This window comes from Balaenoptera physalus (assembly GCF_965194825.1).
Source record: "Balaenoptera physalus genome assembly, chromosome: 5".
In the NCBI taxonomy this organism is placed as follows: domain Eukaryota; kingdom Metazoa; phylum Chordata; class Mammalia; order Artiodactyla; family Balaenopteridae; genus Balaenoptera; species Balaenoptera physalus.
Window position 1 is genome coordinate 35,971,250 of NC_138884.1, and position 15,602 is coordinate 35,986,851.

At 37.2% G+C, this 15,602-nt stretch overlaps 1 protein-coding gene across 4 annotated transcripts in view; it reads right to left on the bottom strand.

Moving 5' to 3' along the window:
* LRBA (LPS responsive beige-like anchor protein) overlaps positions 1-15,602 on the bottom strand; it is a 736,878-nt gene that overhangs the window by 197,722 nt on the left and 523,554 nt on the right. For all 4 annotated transcript variants that reach the window (XM_082463287.1, XM_082463288.1, XM_082463286.1 and 1 more), the window contains exons 43-44: positions 15,102-15,217; positions 4,579-4,691 (exon numbers count right to left, since the gene is read on the bottom strand). In XM_082463287.1, the coding sequence (XP_082319413.1) occupies positions 4,579-4,691; positions 15,102-15,217 (229 nt within the window). The remainder of the gene's footprint in view (positions 1-4,578; positions 4,692-15,101; positions 15,218-15,602) is intronic.

Genomic DNA, 15,602 nt, shown 5'->3' on the forward strand with positions numbered 1-15,602 from the left:
TACTTAAGAAGGAGGGTAAGATCTGTTTATATTTTAAATTAAGCTTTGCACACAATGTTTCCTTTGATTTCACAAGTTTATTTAAACAAATAGTAATGTTTGCTAAATGTATACTATGGGACAAACTTCAATATAATTCTATTATAATCGTTTTTCATACAGATATAGCTCATTTTATGTACGTGATGCATTCCTGAAAATATGTATATAAACAGATATTTCAAAATGGAATCATACTGTAAACATTAGGCAGACTTTAATACCAATAGGAATGAGATACATTTTATAAAGTAAACAATGTTATACATAGAAAGTACAATTTTAAAATACCTGATATGCTTATTTCACTTAAAATAATTCAGTTAATTCCAAACTCACTTATTTCCATGAATATTTAATGAAAACAATTAGTAGTAGCAGAATTCCATTTTCATGAACTTGAATGACTTTTGTAGCATTTGAACTACTGCTGCTTTATAGGAAAGGAGATGCTGTAGGTTATGTGGCTGAGTATTAGAGCTCCCTACTTCTTCTCAGCTCTGCTAATCGCACTACTGTTGGCTAGCCAATTAAGTGCTGTTCAGCTAGTGTTGAAAACACTCTTCATAAATTTTCCTTCCTCAGCACAAAATGCAATTCTTTCACAAAATCTCTTATAATATTATAAATTTTTTTTATGTATAAAATTTTTATATAAAAATGGATACTACTACAATTAAACACACTAAATCACCAAAGTGATATTTTTATGTCTTTGTACAGCAGATATGGACATTTATAGATAGAGAATAATGAAAATAACTCTTTTGCTTTGGCTTCTGAACCCCTTTTTACTTTTAATCTAATAAAATAAAAAAAGCAAAATTTCTATTGCTTGTCTAGTGGGGCATAAAAATAACCTCATTTATCACATACAGAAGATAAGTTATAAAGACATGAGTTAAAACAGTGTTTTACACACCTAGCAAAAGTATTTGGCAAGTTCCTTAGAAACAGCTGCAACATACAAATAAGATTCAATTTGAATAAAAGATTCTATTTACCTGGCAAATAATAACAGCATTTTGCTGATACTATTTCATTGGACTCTCATAATGAAAAAATTCATAGGACCTACTTTTAAAAAATTGTTTTGAAGGCTTTCTTCTGGTCATGTAAGATTTTTAGTGGAATAGAGAACAAAGATGAGGGTCAGAGAACGGAGGCTTTTGGCAAGGAAGTAGTAAGACGAGGTGATAGGGTTATGGGAGCTCTTGTTCAGGTACAGTGATGGCAGAAGAGAGAAATACAGCCTCAGCAGAAAAATCCAAATAGCCTCCCACTTAGCACCACTGCTAACTGTTCCATCAAGACATAAACATGCACCTTGTCCACAATCCATCTAACTACTCACTGCATCTTAAAGAGCCTACAAAAAGTCCTCTAAAGCACAAAACATCTTAAGTTATGTGCTTAAATAGAAGTCCAAACTGAAGGACTCAGCTTAAACAAAAAAAAGGCAATTCTTCTAGATGTCTAGAAAGGTTATATATTTATTTTGTGAGGCAAATTTTACATTTTAACAATTTAATGAAAAATGAGACCTTTACTCTCACTTACACAAAATTCAAATAAAGGATAGTAGGATATAATAGTCTGAGAATTAAAGAGCTGTCCAGTGTTTACTATTGACCTACTGCATGGCTCACTACACAAGTCAAACTAATACAGTCCTCATTTATTAGACAAGAGAGTTCTACAGATTCCAGTGAAATACTACAGGGTCTTAGAACAAATACAATACCTAAATGTAAGTAAGGCCTTCCTTTTAAAAAAAAAAAACCCAAGAAACATTTATCCACTTCTTATTCCTCGTAGTCAACGGGTCACCCGGGAAATTCTGCTGATCTGGCCACAGCTGGCTGCTCTTGGTTGTGCTTGCTCATATGTTTGTGGTCAGCTGAGGGCTGGCTCGTGTAGGATGGCCTCAGCTCACACAGCTCAGCCATCCTCCAGGTGTCAGTCCTGGCCCTCCAGCTAGTTAACCTGGGCATGTTGTTCTCAAGGTGATCAAAGAAAAGTAAAAGCAGAAACATGCAGGCGCTTTTTCAAACCTCTATTTTGTGTCTAGTTTACTAATTACCTCTTTTTCTCCCCTTACTGGCCTTTTTATTGTTTTTGTTTTTTAATTGTTATAAAATATACACACATGAACCTTACCATTTTAACCACTTTTAAGTGTAAGTTCAGTGGCATTACATTCAGGTTGTTGGCCAACCATCACCACCTTCCATCTCCAGAACTTGTTTCATCTTGCAAAACTGAGACTCTATATCCATTAAGTGAGTCTCCATTCCTCCCTCCCCCCGCCAGGCCTTGGCAACCACCATTCTACTTTCTGTCTCTGTGAATTCGACTACTCTAAATACCTCACATGAGTGATATCACACAGTGTTTGTCCTTTTGTGAATGGCTTATTTCACTTAGCATAATGTCTTCAAGGTTCATCCATATTGCAGCATGTGTCAGAGGTTCCTTCCTCTTTAAGGCTGAACAATATTCCACTGTATATATGTACCACATTCTGTTTATCCATTTATCCAACAGTGGATACTTGGATTGCTTCCATCTTTTGGTTATTGTAAATAATACTATTAAAAATATGAAAATTGGTATACAAATACCTCTTCGAGTCTCTGCTTTTATTTCTCTTGGGTATATATTCAAAAGTAGAATAGCTGGATCTTAGGGTAATTCTATTTTTTTTTTTTTTTTTTTTTTTTTTTTTTTTTTTTTTTTTAGCTGTGTTGGGTCTTCGTTTCTGTGCGAGGGCTTTCTCTAGTTGCGGCAAGCGGGGGCCACTCTTCATCGCGATGCGCGGGCCTCTCACTATTGCGGTCTCTCTTGTTGCGGAGCACAGGCTCCAGACGCGCAGACTCAGTAGTTGTGGCTCACGGGCCTAGTTGCTCCGCGGCATGTGGGATCTTCCCAGACCAGGGCTCGAACCCGTGTCCCCTGCATTGGCAGGCAGATTCTCGACCACTGCGCCACCAGGGAAGCCCTCTATTTTTTATTTTGAAGGAACTGCCATACTTTTTTCCATGTCAGCTTCACCATTGTACAGTCCCACCAGCAGTCCACAAGGGCTCTAATTTCTCCACATCTTCACCAATATTTGTTATTTTATGATTATTTATTTATTTTTTAATTAAAGCCATCCTACTGGCTGTGAAGTGGTTATCTCATTTGGTTTTGATATACATTTTCCTAACAATTAGTAATGTTGAACACCTTTTCATCTGCTCATTGGCCATTTGTATAACTTCTTTGGAGAATTGTCTATTCACTTCACCTGTTTTTGAATCAGGTTGTTCGGTTTTTGTTGTTGAGTTTTAGGAGTTCTCTATATATTCTACATATTAATCCCATATCCGATAGGTAATGTGCAAACAAGGCTTTCTTTTGAAAATGAAAACTCTCCTTTAAAAGTGAAAAAGGATTCAGGATATTCTGTTTGTTGATAATTCAGGACAGAAAAGGAAAATTCTTAAAGAATGCCTGATGATATGCGAAAATACTTATAGAAAACCCAGTGTGTGTGTGTGTATGTGTGTGTGTGTATAAAATGTAGTTATTCCTTACTGATATGTGGTAAATTAGAGGTAGTTTTTGTTATTTACATGTTTCACATTTTAAAATTAAAAACAGACTGATTAATTTTAACACAGTTAAAATTAATTTTTTAGAACTTGCGGGAAATGTCATGTATATTTTATTATTTAATTCATTTAACACATTTATTGAATGGCAGGTCCTATACTAGGCAAGGGAGAAATAATGGTAAACGAGAACTCTATCTTTATGAACTTTAGTGGAGCACACAAGAAGAACCAAAACAAGTAGGTAGAAAGATATGTAAAAATGCAGGATATTTTAGGTGCTCTGAAAGAGAGGAAGGAAGGAATCAGTAATGGTCTCTATGAGGAGGTGTTGTTCCTAAAGGACTGAGACAGTCAGCCACTCACAGAGCAGGGAGATGAACATTCAAGGCAGAGAAAGCAAACTGTGGAGTTGGGAAGGATTCATTCTGCATGCAATGATAAGTCAAGAAAGGTTTAAGTGCTGAATTTATGGAATTCAAAATTACATTTAAAGAGGATACACTCTTGTTGTAGTGAGGAATGGCTCAGAGAAGGGCAAGAGGTAGAGGAAAATCACTTAGGAGACACAGAGCAGTGTGGGGTTACTTGTCTTTTTACAAGAGTGCTGGTAAGAAGTTTCCATGATGTTCTTCGTATCTTTTATCAAGTACTGACACCCTTAGAAGAAGCTGATATTTGGGAATAATATCTTCTTAAATGTATATGGAGAAAAAAATATAACTGTTAATATTTTTAGTTGTTATCAAGGTTACCAGGCATATTAAATTTTTCTATTTTAAATTGGAGAATAATGAAAATACATTTAAAAAACAAACAAATATATTAGTTATAATAATATTAAAAATATTTTCTAAATGTGATGTGAAAAATAAAGATAATCACTTGAATATTTTTATATTCAAGATAGTGATATTTCAGATGATTACTAAGAAATTACCTTGGACAAATCTCTGAAGTTACTTGGCAAAGTAAGATCCAGTTCTTCTGATTCATAATTAGTAATGACCCAGGGAAACACTGGGTACTGATTTAAGTCATTGTAACTCCGTCCTGGAAGAGGAAAAAAAAGTCATTCTTAATTTAGAAGAACGAAATGATAAACATTCAGGAATATACTAAAAGTAACAAGAACAACAATTTCTGAGTGCCAGACATTGTTCCCAGTGCTATCCATTCACGATTTAATTTAATTCTCACAATAACCCTATGAAATTGGTATCACCCCCGTTTTACAGATAAAAAAACCGAGGCACAAAAGTTTATGTAACTTGCCCCAAATCATGCAACTAGTAATGGTCAAACTACATTCAAATCCAGATACTCTGTACCCACATCTTATAAATTACACAAATATTTTTTATTAGTTGAAAGCCTGCACCAAATAAAATAATCTTCATTAGGAATTTAAAAAACAAGTTGCAATCTCACAGAGTTCTTCAACACCAGAATCTTTTCTTTGCCATTAATTAACCAACCAACCAATCAACTAAGTTCAAGTGACTTCACCCCTATGGGCATTCACAGTCAACTGTAAAATGACCAGGATGTTCTTAATAACTCTGAAATTTCTGTGACAGCTTTCAAATTCTATGCTCCTTTGAACATAATGCACAGTATCATAGATGTTGCTTACTCCATTCCCAAATGCTGCCACATACTCTTCTATGATTCTGCTAAACTAATGACATTCAACGACACATTCAGGTCTACTAAAAATATGAATAAAACAAAGGATGACGTAGCCCATCCATGTAGAAACAGCAGTTTTCTGGATATCACCACTTTAGGGAGGCAGCACGGTAGATGACATCACTGTTTCTGGAGTAAAAATGTTGGCGTTTGACTCCACCATTTTACCAGTCTATAACCTATTTTTACTTAGATTTAATGTGAACAGACTTTTATGGCTAAAATACAAGGCAAACAAGGATATTAATATTGGTTGAATTCCTTTCTTATAGTGTATTCTATCATCGCCATTCTTTTCCCGTTCTCAAATATATACGGATATCATATCAATATAGGGCTGAGTATTACAGTAGCTCTCCACACAAATTCTTGGTATCTAAGCCTCCCTTATCATTTGATGTTTTGTTTTTTTTTTTTTAAACATCTTTATTGGAGTATAACTGCTTTACAATGGTGTGTTAGTTTCCACTTTATAACAAAGTGAATCAGCTATACATATACATATATCTCCACATCTCCTCCCTCTTGCATCTCCCTCCCACCCTCCCTATCCCACCCCTCTAGGTGGTCACAAAGCACCGAGCTGATCTCCCTGTGCTATGTGGCTGCTTCCCACTAGCTATCTATTTCACATTTGGTAGTGTATATATGTCCATGCCACTCTCTCACTTCGTCCCAGCTTACCCTTCCCTCTCCCCGTGTCCTCAAGTCCATTCCCCTCGTCTGCATCTTTATTCCTGTCCTGCCCCTAGGTTCTTCAGAACCTTTTTTTTTTTTTTTAGATTCCATATATATGTGTTAGGATATGGTATTTGTATTTCTCTTTCTGACTTAACTTCACTCTGTATGACAGACTCTAGGTCCAGCCACCTCACTACAAATAACTCAAGTTCGTTTCTTTTTATGGCTGAGTAATAGCCCATTGTATATATGTGCCACAACTTCTTTATCCATTCATCTGTCAATGGACACTTAGGTTGCTTCCATGTCCTGGCTATTGTAAATAGAGCTGCAATGAACATTGTGGTACATGACTCTTTCTGAATTATGGTTTTCTCAGGGTATATGCCCAGTAGTGGGATTGCTGCATCATATGGTAGCTCGATTTTTAGTTTTTTAAGGAACTTCCATACTGTTCTCCGTAGTGGCTGTATCAATTTACATTCCCACCAAGAGTGCAAGAGGGTTTCCTTTTCTCCACACCCTCTCCAGCATTTATTGTTTGTAGGTTTTTGGATGATGGCCATTCTGAATGGTGTGAGGTGATACCTCACTCTAGTTTTGATTTGCATTTCTCTAATGGTTAGTGATATTGAGCATCCTTTCACGTGTTTGTTGGCAATTGGTATATCTTCTTTGGAGAAATGTCTATTTAGGTTTTCTGCACGGTTTTGGATTGGGCTGTTTGTTTTTTTGATATTGAGCTGCAAGAGCTGCTTGTAAATTTTGGAGATTAATCCCTTGTCAGTTGCTTCATTTGCAAATATTTTCTCCCATTCTGAGGGTTGTCTTTTCATCTTGTTTATGGTTTCCTTTGCTGTGCAAAAGCTTTTAAGTTTCATTAGGTTCCATTTGTTTATTTTTCTTTTTATTTCCATTTCTCTAGGAGGTGAGTCCAAAAGGATCTTGCTGTGATTTATGTCATAGAGTGTTCAGCCTATGTTTTCCGCTAAGAGTTTTATAGTGTCTGGCCTTACATTTTGGTTTTTAAACCATTTTGAGTTTACTTTTGTGTATGGTGTTAGGGAGTGTTCTAATTTCATTCTTTTACATGTAGCTGTCCAGTTTTCCCAGAACCACTTATTGAAGAGGCTGTCTTTTCTCCACTGTATATGCTTGCCTCCTTTATCAAAGATAAGGTGACCATATGTGCATGGGTTTATCTCTGGGCTTTCAATCCTGTTCCATTAATCTATATTTCTGTGTTTGTGCCAGTACCATACTGTCTTTATTACTGTAGCTTTGTAGTATAGTCTGAAGTCAGGGAGCCTGATTCCTTCAGCTCCATTTTTCTTTCTCAAGATTGGCTTTGGCTATTCACGGTATTTTGTGTTTCCATACAAGTTGTGAAATTTTTTGTTCTAGTTCTGTGAAAAATGCCATTGGTAGTTTGATAGGGATTGCACTGAATCTGTAGATTGCTTTGGGTACTACAGTCATTTTCACAATGTTGACTTTTCCAATCCAAGAACATGGTATATCTCTCCATCTGTTTGTATCATCTTTAATTTCTTTCATCAGTGTCTTATAATTTTCTGCATACAGGTCTTTTGTCTCCTTAGGTAGGTTTGTTCCTAGGTATCTTATTCTTTTTGTTGCAGTGGTAAATGGGAGTGTTTCCTTAATTTCTCTTTCAGATTTTTCATCATTAGTGTTTAGGAATGCAAGAGATTTATGTGCATTAATTTTGTATCCTGCTACTTTACCAAATTCATTGATTAGCTCTAGTAGTTTTCTGGCAGCATCTTTAGGATTCTCTATGTGTAGTATCATGTCATCTGGAAACAGTGACAGCTTTACTTCTTCTTTTCCGATTTATATTTCTTTTTCTTCTCTGATTGCCGTGGATAGGACTTCCAAAACTATGTTGAATAATAGTGGTGAGAGTGAACAACCTTGTCTTGTTCCTGATCTTAGAGGAAATGCTTTCAGTTTTTCACCATTGAGAACGATATTGGCTGTGGGTTTGTCATATATGCCCTTTATTATGTTGAGGTAAGTTCCCTCCATGCCTACCTTCTGGAGGGTTTTTATCATAAATGGGTGTTGAATTTTGTCAAAAGCTTTTTCTGCATCTATTGTGATGATCATATGGTTTTTCTTCTTCAATTTATTATTATGGTTTATCACACTGATTGACTTGCGCATATAGAAGAATCCTTGCATTCCTGGGATAAATCCCACTTGATCATGGTGTATGATCCTTTTAACGTGCTGTTGGATTCTGTTTGCTAGTATTTTGTTGGAAATTTTTGCATCTATGATCATCAGTGATACTGGCCTGTAGTTTTCTTTCTTTGTGACATCTTTGTCTGGTTTTGGTATCAGAGTGATGGTGGCCTCGTAGAATGAATTTGGGAATATTCCTCCCTCTGCTATATTTTGGAAGAGTTTGAGAAGGATAGGTGTTAGCTCTTCTCTAAATGTTTGACAGAATTCGCCTGTGAAGCCATCTGGTCCTGGGCTTTTCTTTGTTGGAAGATTGTTAATCACAGTCTCAATTTTGCTGCTTGTGATCGGTCTGTTTATGTTTTCTATTTCTTCCTCATTCATTCTCGGAAGGTTGTGCTTTTCTATGAATTTGTCCATTTCTTCCAGGTTGTCCATTTTATTGGCATGTAGGTGCTTGTAGGAATCGCTCATGATCCTTTGTATTTCTGCAGTACCAGTTGTTACTTCTCCTTTTTCATTTCTAATTCTATTGATTTGAGTCTTCTCCATTTTTTTCTTGATGAGTCTGGCTAAAGGTTTATCAATTTTGTTTACCTTCTCAAAGAACCAGCTTTTAGTTTTATTGATCTTTGTTACTCTTTCGTTCGTTGCTTTTTCATGTATTTCTGATCTGATCTTTATGATTTCTTTCCTTCTGCTAACTTTGGGGTTTTTTTGTTCTTCTTTTCCTAATTGCTTTAGGTGTAAGGTTAGGTTGTTTATTTAAGATGTTTCTTTTTTTTTTTTTTAATATATATGTTAGGTATTATTTTTTTTAATTTTATTTATTTATGGCTGTGTTGGGTCTTCGCTTCTGTGCCAGGGCTTTCTCCAGTTGCAGCAAGCGGGGGCCACTCTTCATCGCAGCGCATGGGCCTCCCACCATCGCAGCCTCTCCTGTTGCAGAGCACAGGCTCGAGACGCGCATGCTCAGTAATTGTGGCTCATGGGCCCATTTGTTCCACGGCACGTGGGATCCTCCCAGACCAGGGCTCGAACCCGTGTCCCCTGCATCAGCAGGCATATTCTCAACCACTGCGCCACCAGGGAAGCCCCAAGATGTTTGTTTCTTGAGGTAGGATTTTATTGCTATAAACTTCCCTCTTAGAACTGCTTTTGCTGCATCCCATAGGTTTTGGGTCATCGTGTTTTCATTGTCATTTGTTTCTAGGTATTTTTTGATTTCCTCTTTGATTTCTTCAGTGATCTCTTGGTTATTAAGTACTGTATTGTTTAGCCTCCATGTGTTTGTAATTTTTACAGACTTTTTTCCTGTAATTGATATCTAGTCTCATAGTATTGTGGTTGGAAAAGATATGTGATATGATTTCAATTTTCTTAAATTTACCAAGGCTTGATCTGTGACCCAAGATATGATCTATCCTGGAGAATCTTCTATGAGCATTTGAGAAGAAAGTGTATGCTGTTGTTTTTGGATGGAATGTCCTATAAATATCAATTAAGTCCATCTTGTTTCATGTATCATTTAACTCTTGTGTTTCCTTATTTATTTTCACTTTGGATGATCTGTCCATCGGTGAAAGTGGGATGTTCAATTCCCCTACTATGATTGTGTTGTCGATTTCCCTTGTATGGCCGTTAGCATTTGCTTTATGTATTGAGGTGCTCCTATGTTGGGTGCATAAGTATTTACAATTGTTTTATCTTCTTCTTGGATTGATCCCTTGATCATTATGTAGTGTCCTTCTCTGTCTCTTGTAATAGTCTTTATTTTAAAGTCTATTTTGTCTGATATGAGAATTGCTACTCCAGCTTTCTTTTGATTTCCATTTGCATGGAATATCTTTTTCCACCCCCTCACTTTCAGTCTTTATGTGTCCCTTGGTCTGAAGTGGGTCTCTTGTAGGCAGCATATATACAGGTCTTATTTTTGTATCCATTCAGCCAGTCTATGTCTTTTGGTGGGAGCATTTAATCCATTTACATTTAAGGTAGTTATCGATATGTATGTTCCTATTACCATTTTCTTAATTGTTTTGGGTTTGTTATTTTAGGTCTTTTCCTTCTCTTGTGTTTCCTGCCTAGAGAAGTTCCTTTAGCATTTGTTGTAAAGCTGGTTTGGTGGTGCTGAATTCTCTTAGCTTTTGCTTGTCTGTAAAGATTTTAAAATCTCCGTCGAATCTGAATGAGATCCTTGCTGGGTAGAGTAATCTTGGTTGTAGGTTTTTCCCTTTCATCACTTTAAATATGTCTTGCCACTCCCTTCTGGCTGCAGAGTTTCTGCTGAAAGATCAGCTGTTAACTTCATGGGGATTCCCTTGTATGTTATTTGTTGTTTGTCCCTTGCCAATTATAATATTTTTTCTTTGTATTTAATTTTTGATAGTTTGATTAATATGTGTCTTGGTGTGTTTCTCCTTGGATTTATCCTGTATGGGACTCTCTGCGCTTCCTGGACTTGATTGACTATTTCCTTTCCCATATTAGGAAGTTTTCAACTTCAAATATCTCTTCAAATATTTTCTCAGTCCCTTTCTTTTTCTCTTTTTCTTCCAGGACCCCTATAGTTCGAATGTTGGTATGTTTAATGTTGTCCCAGAGGTCTCTAAGACTGTCTCAATTCTTTGCATTCTTTTTTCATTCTGCTCTGCAGTAGTTATTTCCACTATTTTATCTTCCAGGTCACTTATCCGTTCTTCTTCCTCAGTTATTCTGCTAATGATTCCTTCTAGAGAATTTTTTATGTCATTTATTGTGTTGTTCCTCATTGTCTGTTTGCTCTTTAGTTCTTCTAGGTCCTTGTTAAACGTTTCTTGTATTGTCTCCATTCTATTTTCAAGATTTTGGGTCATCTTTACTATCATTACTCTGAATTCTTTTTCAGGTAGACTGCCTATTTCCTCTTCATTTGTTTGGTCTGGTGGGTTTTTACCTTGCTCCTTCATCTGCTGTGTGTTTTTCTGTCTTCTCATTTTGCTTAACTTACTGTGTTTGGGGTCTCCTTTTTGCAGGCTGCAGGTTCATAGTTCCCGTTGTTTTTGGTGTCTGCCCCCAGTGACTAAGGTTGGTTCAGTGGGCTGTGTAGGCTTCCTGGTGGAAGGGACTAGTGCCTGTGTTCTGGTGGATGAGGCTGAATCCTGTCTTCCTGGTGGGCAGAACCCCGACCGGTGGTGTGTTTTGGGGTGTCTGTGACCTTATGATTTTAGACAGCTTCTCTGCTAATGGATGGGGTTGTGTTCCTGTCTTGCTAGTTGTTTGGCATAGGGTGTCCAGCACTGTAGCTTGCTGGTTGTTGGGTGGAGCTGGGTCTTAGCTTTGAGATGGAGATCTCTGGGAGAGCTTTCGCCGTTTGGTATCACATGGAGCCGGGAGGTCTTTGGTGGACCAATGTCCTGAACTTGGCTCTCCCACCTCAGAGGCACAGGCTTGACACCAAGTTGGAGCACCAAGACCCTCTCTGAATACTGTTACCTCCTCAGAGCGCTCAATAGCAGGGTGCATGGGGCTTTTACAGAGGGTCTCAGCAAGCAGGCAGTCCTGAGGTACCAGATTAGCAAACATTCAAAAGCTTGACAATATACTCTGTTGGCAAGAGTGTGGAGAAACAGTCCCTCTTTTGCATTGCTAGTGAGAATGCAAAAGAGTATAACCAACAACAACTTTGTCAATATGTCTTCATCAACCAAATGAGCAATGACAATGTGGGACCCAGAACCACTCACTCTGTGGAAGAATCCCAGGTTCAGGCAGGGGACAGGCAGAGTGCAGGTAATATCTGGATATTGCTTGACACTTTACAGACTGTTCTCAATGAATTTGCCTTCTCTGCTGAGCTTCAAAGCTTCCAAGATCTTGGCAGCTGGGAAGTGAAAGGCAGAGGGAGGGAGCGTTGGGCAGGAGCAGCTCCTGGGCATGTGCCCATGAAAGTGGCTGCCTGAGAGACCCGGGAGCAGAGGGTAAATAGTCCCCCGATTGGATGGAGCGGAGCAAGGACTATAACCTGATTTGATGCTTTTAACATTTTATTTCACTGTATTCATCAAGGGCGTGAGGTCTATTAGAGTAAAAGAGTTCTTCCTTGATTGACCTGGAAATAGTCTTAGAAAACATGAATAACTAGGACAATTTTAATTCAGAAGTATTTATGTTATTACATATTTCTGTCAATTTTAACTTCTCCCAGAAGAAAATAACCAAACTTAACAGCAAAAAGCAGTCTATTTTGATGTCTCCATTCTCTCACATTTTCCTGATTGAGATGTTAGTAAATAGTAAAATCCTCTTCTTAGCCTATCTGCTTAAATAATCAAGTTTATTGTACCTATGAAAAAAAGAGTACACACCTGCTCACTGTAAACAGACTTCTATTAATTAAGTTAAATTCAATATTTAGTTACTGAATGCCTAGTGACTGTCTTTTGGGAAATGTGTCATGATATCATGAGAACCTATTTGTATCACAGATAACACTGTAAAAGAAATATTAAATAACATGAGACTCTACCCCAGCCTCTAGTGTATGTAAAAACCATCCAAAGCAAATTATTGATTCTATTCTTTAAAGAGAATATCCAGGGGATATATTTAAAAGACACTATAGACACACTAGAAGTTGAGAGTAGACCATTTCATAAATGCTGTCCATAATTATTACACTGCATTCAATCTAGGTGTTAATTGACTTATCATGTACAAAACATGTCCATTTAAACTTGTTACATAAGTTTCCTGTCTCTCATTATTACTTAAAAATCCTTTCAGTCTCTAGTTATACAATCCCTACTAAATTCCACGTAACTGTTCAAACTTTCTTTATTCCATTCCCTCAATGGACCCTCAGATGAGTATCTTCCTAACTGATGAATTTTAGACTTTTTCAGTGTAAGCCCTGAACTTCCAATTCTTTGTACTACGCCCTCTCTTCTCCACTTCTCCAATAGTGTCTTTATTCTCTGGGAGGTGTGATTCTTCCACCTGAGCTCTTGAACAGGTCTCCCTCATAATGTGAATTGTTACTTTTCCTCTCTCTTCCTCTTTCATAGTTACTCTCCGCTGCCTTAACTCACCCTCTCTTTACTATTACACAAGAAAACTGTAATCTACATCTAATGTTCTCGTTTAATCTTGAACCATTCAGTCCTTATAATCAAACTTTTTTGCTTGTTTTGCAAATAAACCCCTAGGGACTTCACTGGTGGCGTAGTGGATAAGACTCAGAGCTCCCAATGCAGGGAGCCTGGGTTTGATCCCTGGTCAGGGAACTAGATCCCATATTCATGCTGCAACTAAGAGTTCTCATGCAACAACTAAGGAGCCAGCCTGCCGCAACTAAGACCTGGCACAACCAAATAAATAAATATTAAAAAAGAAAGAAAACAAACCCCTGTAAAGTAACCCATAAGTCCTGAGATGTTAAAGCCAAAGGTGTGGCCTGTACTCACTCTTAATTCTCCCTTACCTCTCCATCACATCTAATACAGCGGCCAAGGCCTTTCTCCCTTTCCCCTTGTATCTCAAGACATTTGCTTCACCTTAGTTCTCCTCCTACTAAGTCTATAAACTCTGGGGTCAGTCATTCTCTTCTCTTCTTTAATAACTTTCCCTCTTTCTTTTTGTTATGCTCAAGAGCATTCCCCAGACCTTACCTCACTGCTTTCTATATCACCTGGCTTGGTAATCTTAACTCTCTCTCTTGGTGATTTCCTCTCTATGCAGATGAAATCCAGTGTCCTATCTCTAAGCTCCAAATACCCTCAACTTAACCTATACTCCAACAATTCTTTTTGATATCTTATCTTGGATGTCTTGCTAGCACAGTAAAATCATCTTTCTCTAGATCAATTTTTTGACTTCTTTTTCCTTCAATGGCACCACCATTTTCTTCATGATTTAGAGCAGAAGCCTGGAAGTCTTTTCTGACACTTTTTTCTCATTTACTCCCAACATTCAGTTAGCTGCATGGCAAATGGTTTGCACCTTGTAAATTCTTGTGTTATCTTTCTTTGTTTGTTTGTTTAATTAATTAATTTTATTTATTTATTTTTGGCTGCATTGGGTCTTTGTTGCTGTGTGTGGGCTTTCTCTAGTTGTGGTGAACGGGGGCTACTCTTCGTTGCGGTGTGTGGGCTTCTCATTACGGTGGCTTCTCTTGTTGTGGAGCACGGGCTCTAGGCAGGTGGGCTTCAGTAGTTGCGGTACACAGCCTCAGTAGTTGTGGCTCATGGGCTCTAGAGCACAGGCTCAGTAGTTGTGGCACATGGGCTTAGTTGCTCCGCAGCATGTGGGATCTTCCCGGACCAGGGATCGAATCCGTGTCCCTTGCATTGGCAGGCAGATTCTCAACCACTGCGCCACCAGGGAAGCCCAATTCTTGTGTTATCTAATCCTTTGTTTTAATTCCTACTGTCACCTCTCTAATGTAGGCCCTCATTACTTTTTATATGTAATTGCTTCCTAACTTCTGCTCTCTACCTAGACTCTCTGCACCATAATTTATCCTTCATACTGCTTCCAACTTTTTATACAGTTCTGATATTACTCATTTGTTCAAAAACTTTCAAAAGTTTCCCTGTGAATTGACTGCCAATTCCTCAAACTGACAAAAAATATCTTCCACAATGTCTCCACACTACCTTTCTAGTTTTCTTTTTCATTATACCTTTATGAATATATATTTTATGTACACGCAAACACAAACACACATACTATACCATTAATTGTTCTCTAGCTATACTTCATTTCTTCCCATCTTTGTATGCTTGCTTACACCTTTAGCTTTACATGGAATGACTCTATTTATACAAATACTCAAAATAATCTAATCATATCACTATTAATAATTTATCATTTGAAATACATCAACATGTGAGCTTAAATTACCTGCTATTGTGTTGAGAAACATCAAGTACTCAAAATTTGAAATCTCCCTGTGTTGCCATCGCTGGGTCATATTAGAAGCTTTAAAAAGTTGACGAGGACTAGCTAATGAGATACGCCTGCAAGAAAAAGAATTTGATATAGAATCAAATTAAACTTAAGATTAATTAGATCAGTAATAAATCATGACTTCTGTGCTCATTCAAAATGGCATCTGTATTATTCTGAGACGTTCTATTCATGTTATACTAACGAATGCTAGAGATGTTTCAATCTATAATTAATGGTTAAACGAATGATTTGGATGAGTCACAGGTCTATTACCCATATTCTATTCATCAAGGTAAGCTGTCATTACAAAGCCATTATAATATCTAGGCTCCATAAATTTTGATTAATAACAGTATGATTAATAATTCACTGCCTTACTGATACAAAAGTAATTATAGTAACTGAAAAATACACATAAAATTGTATTCACATCTTTATCAGTTTATCATCTCT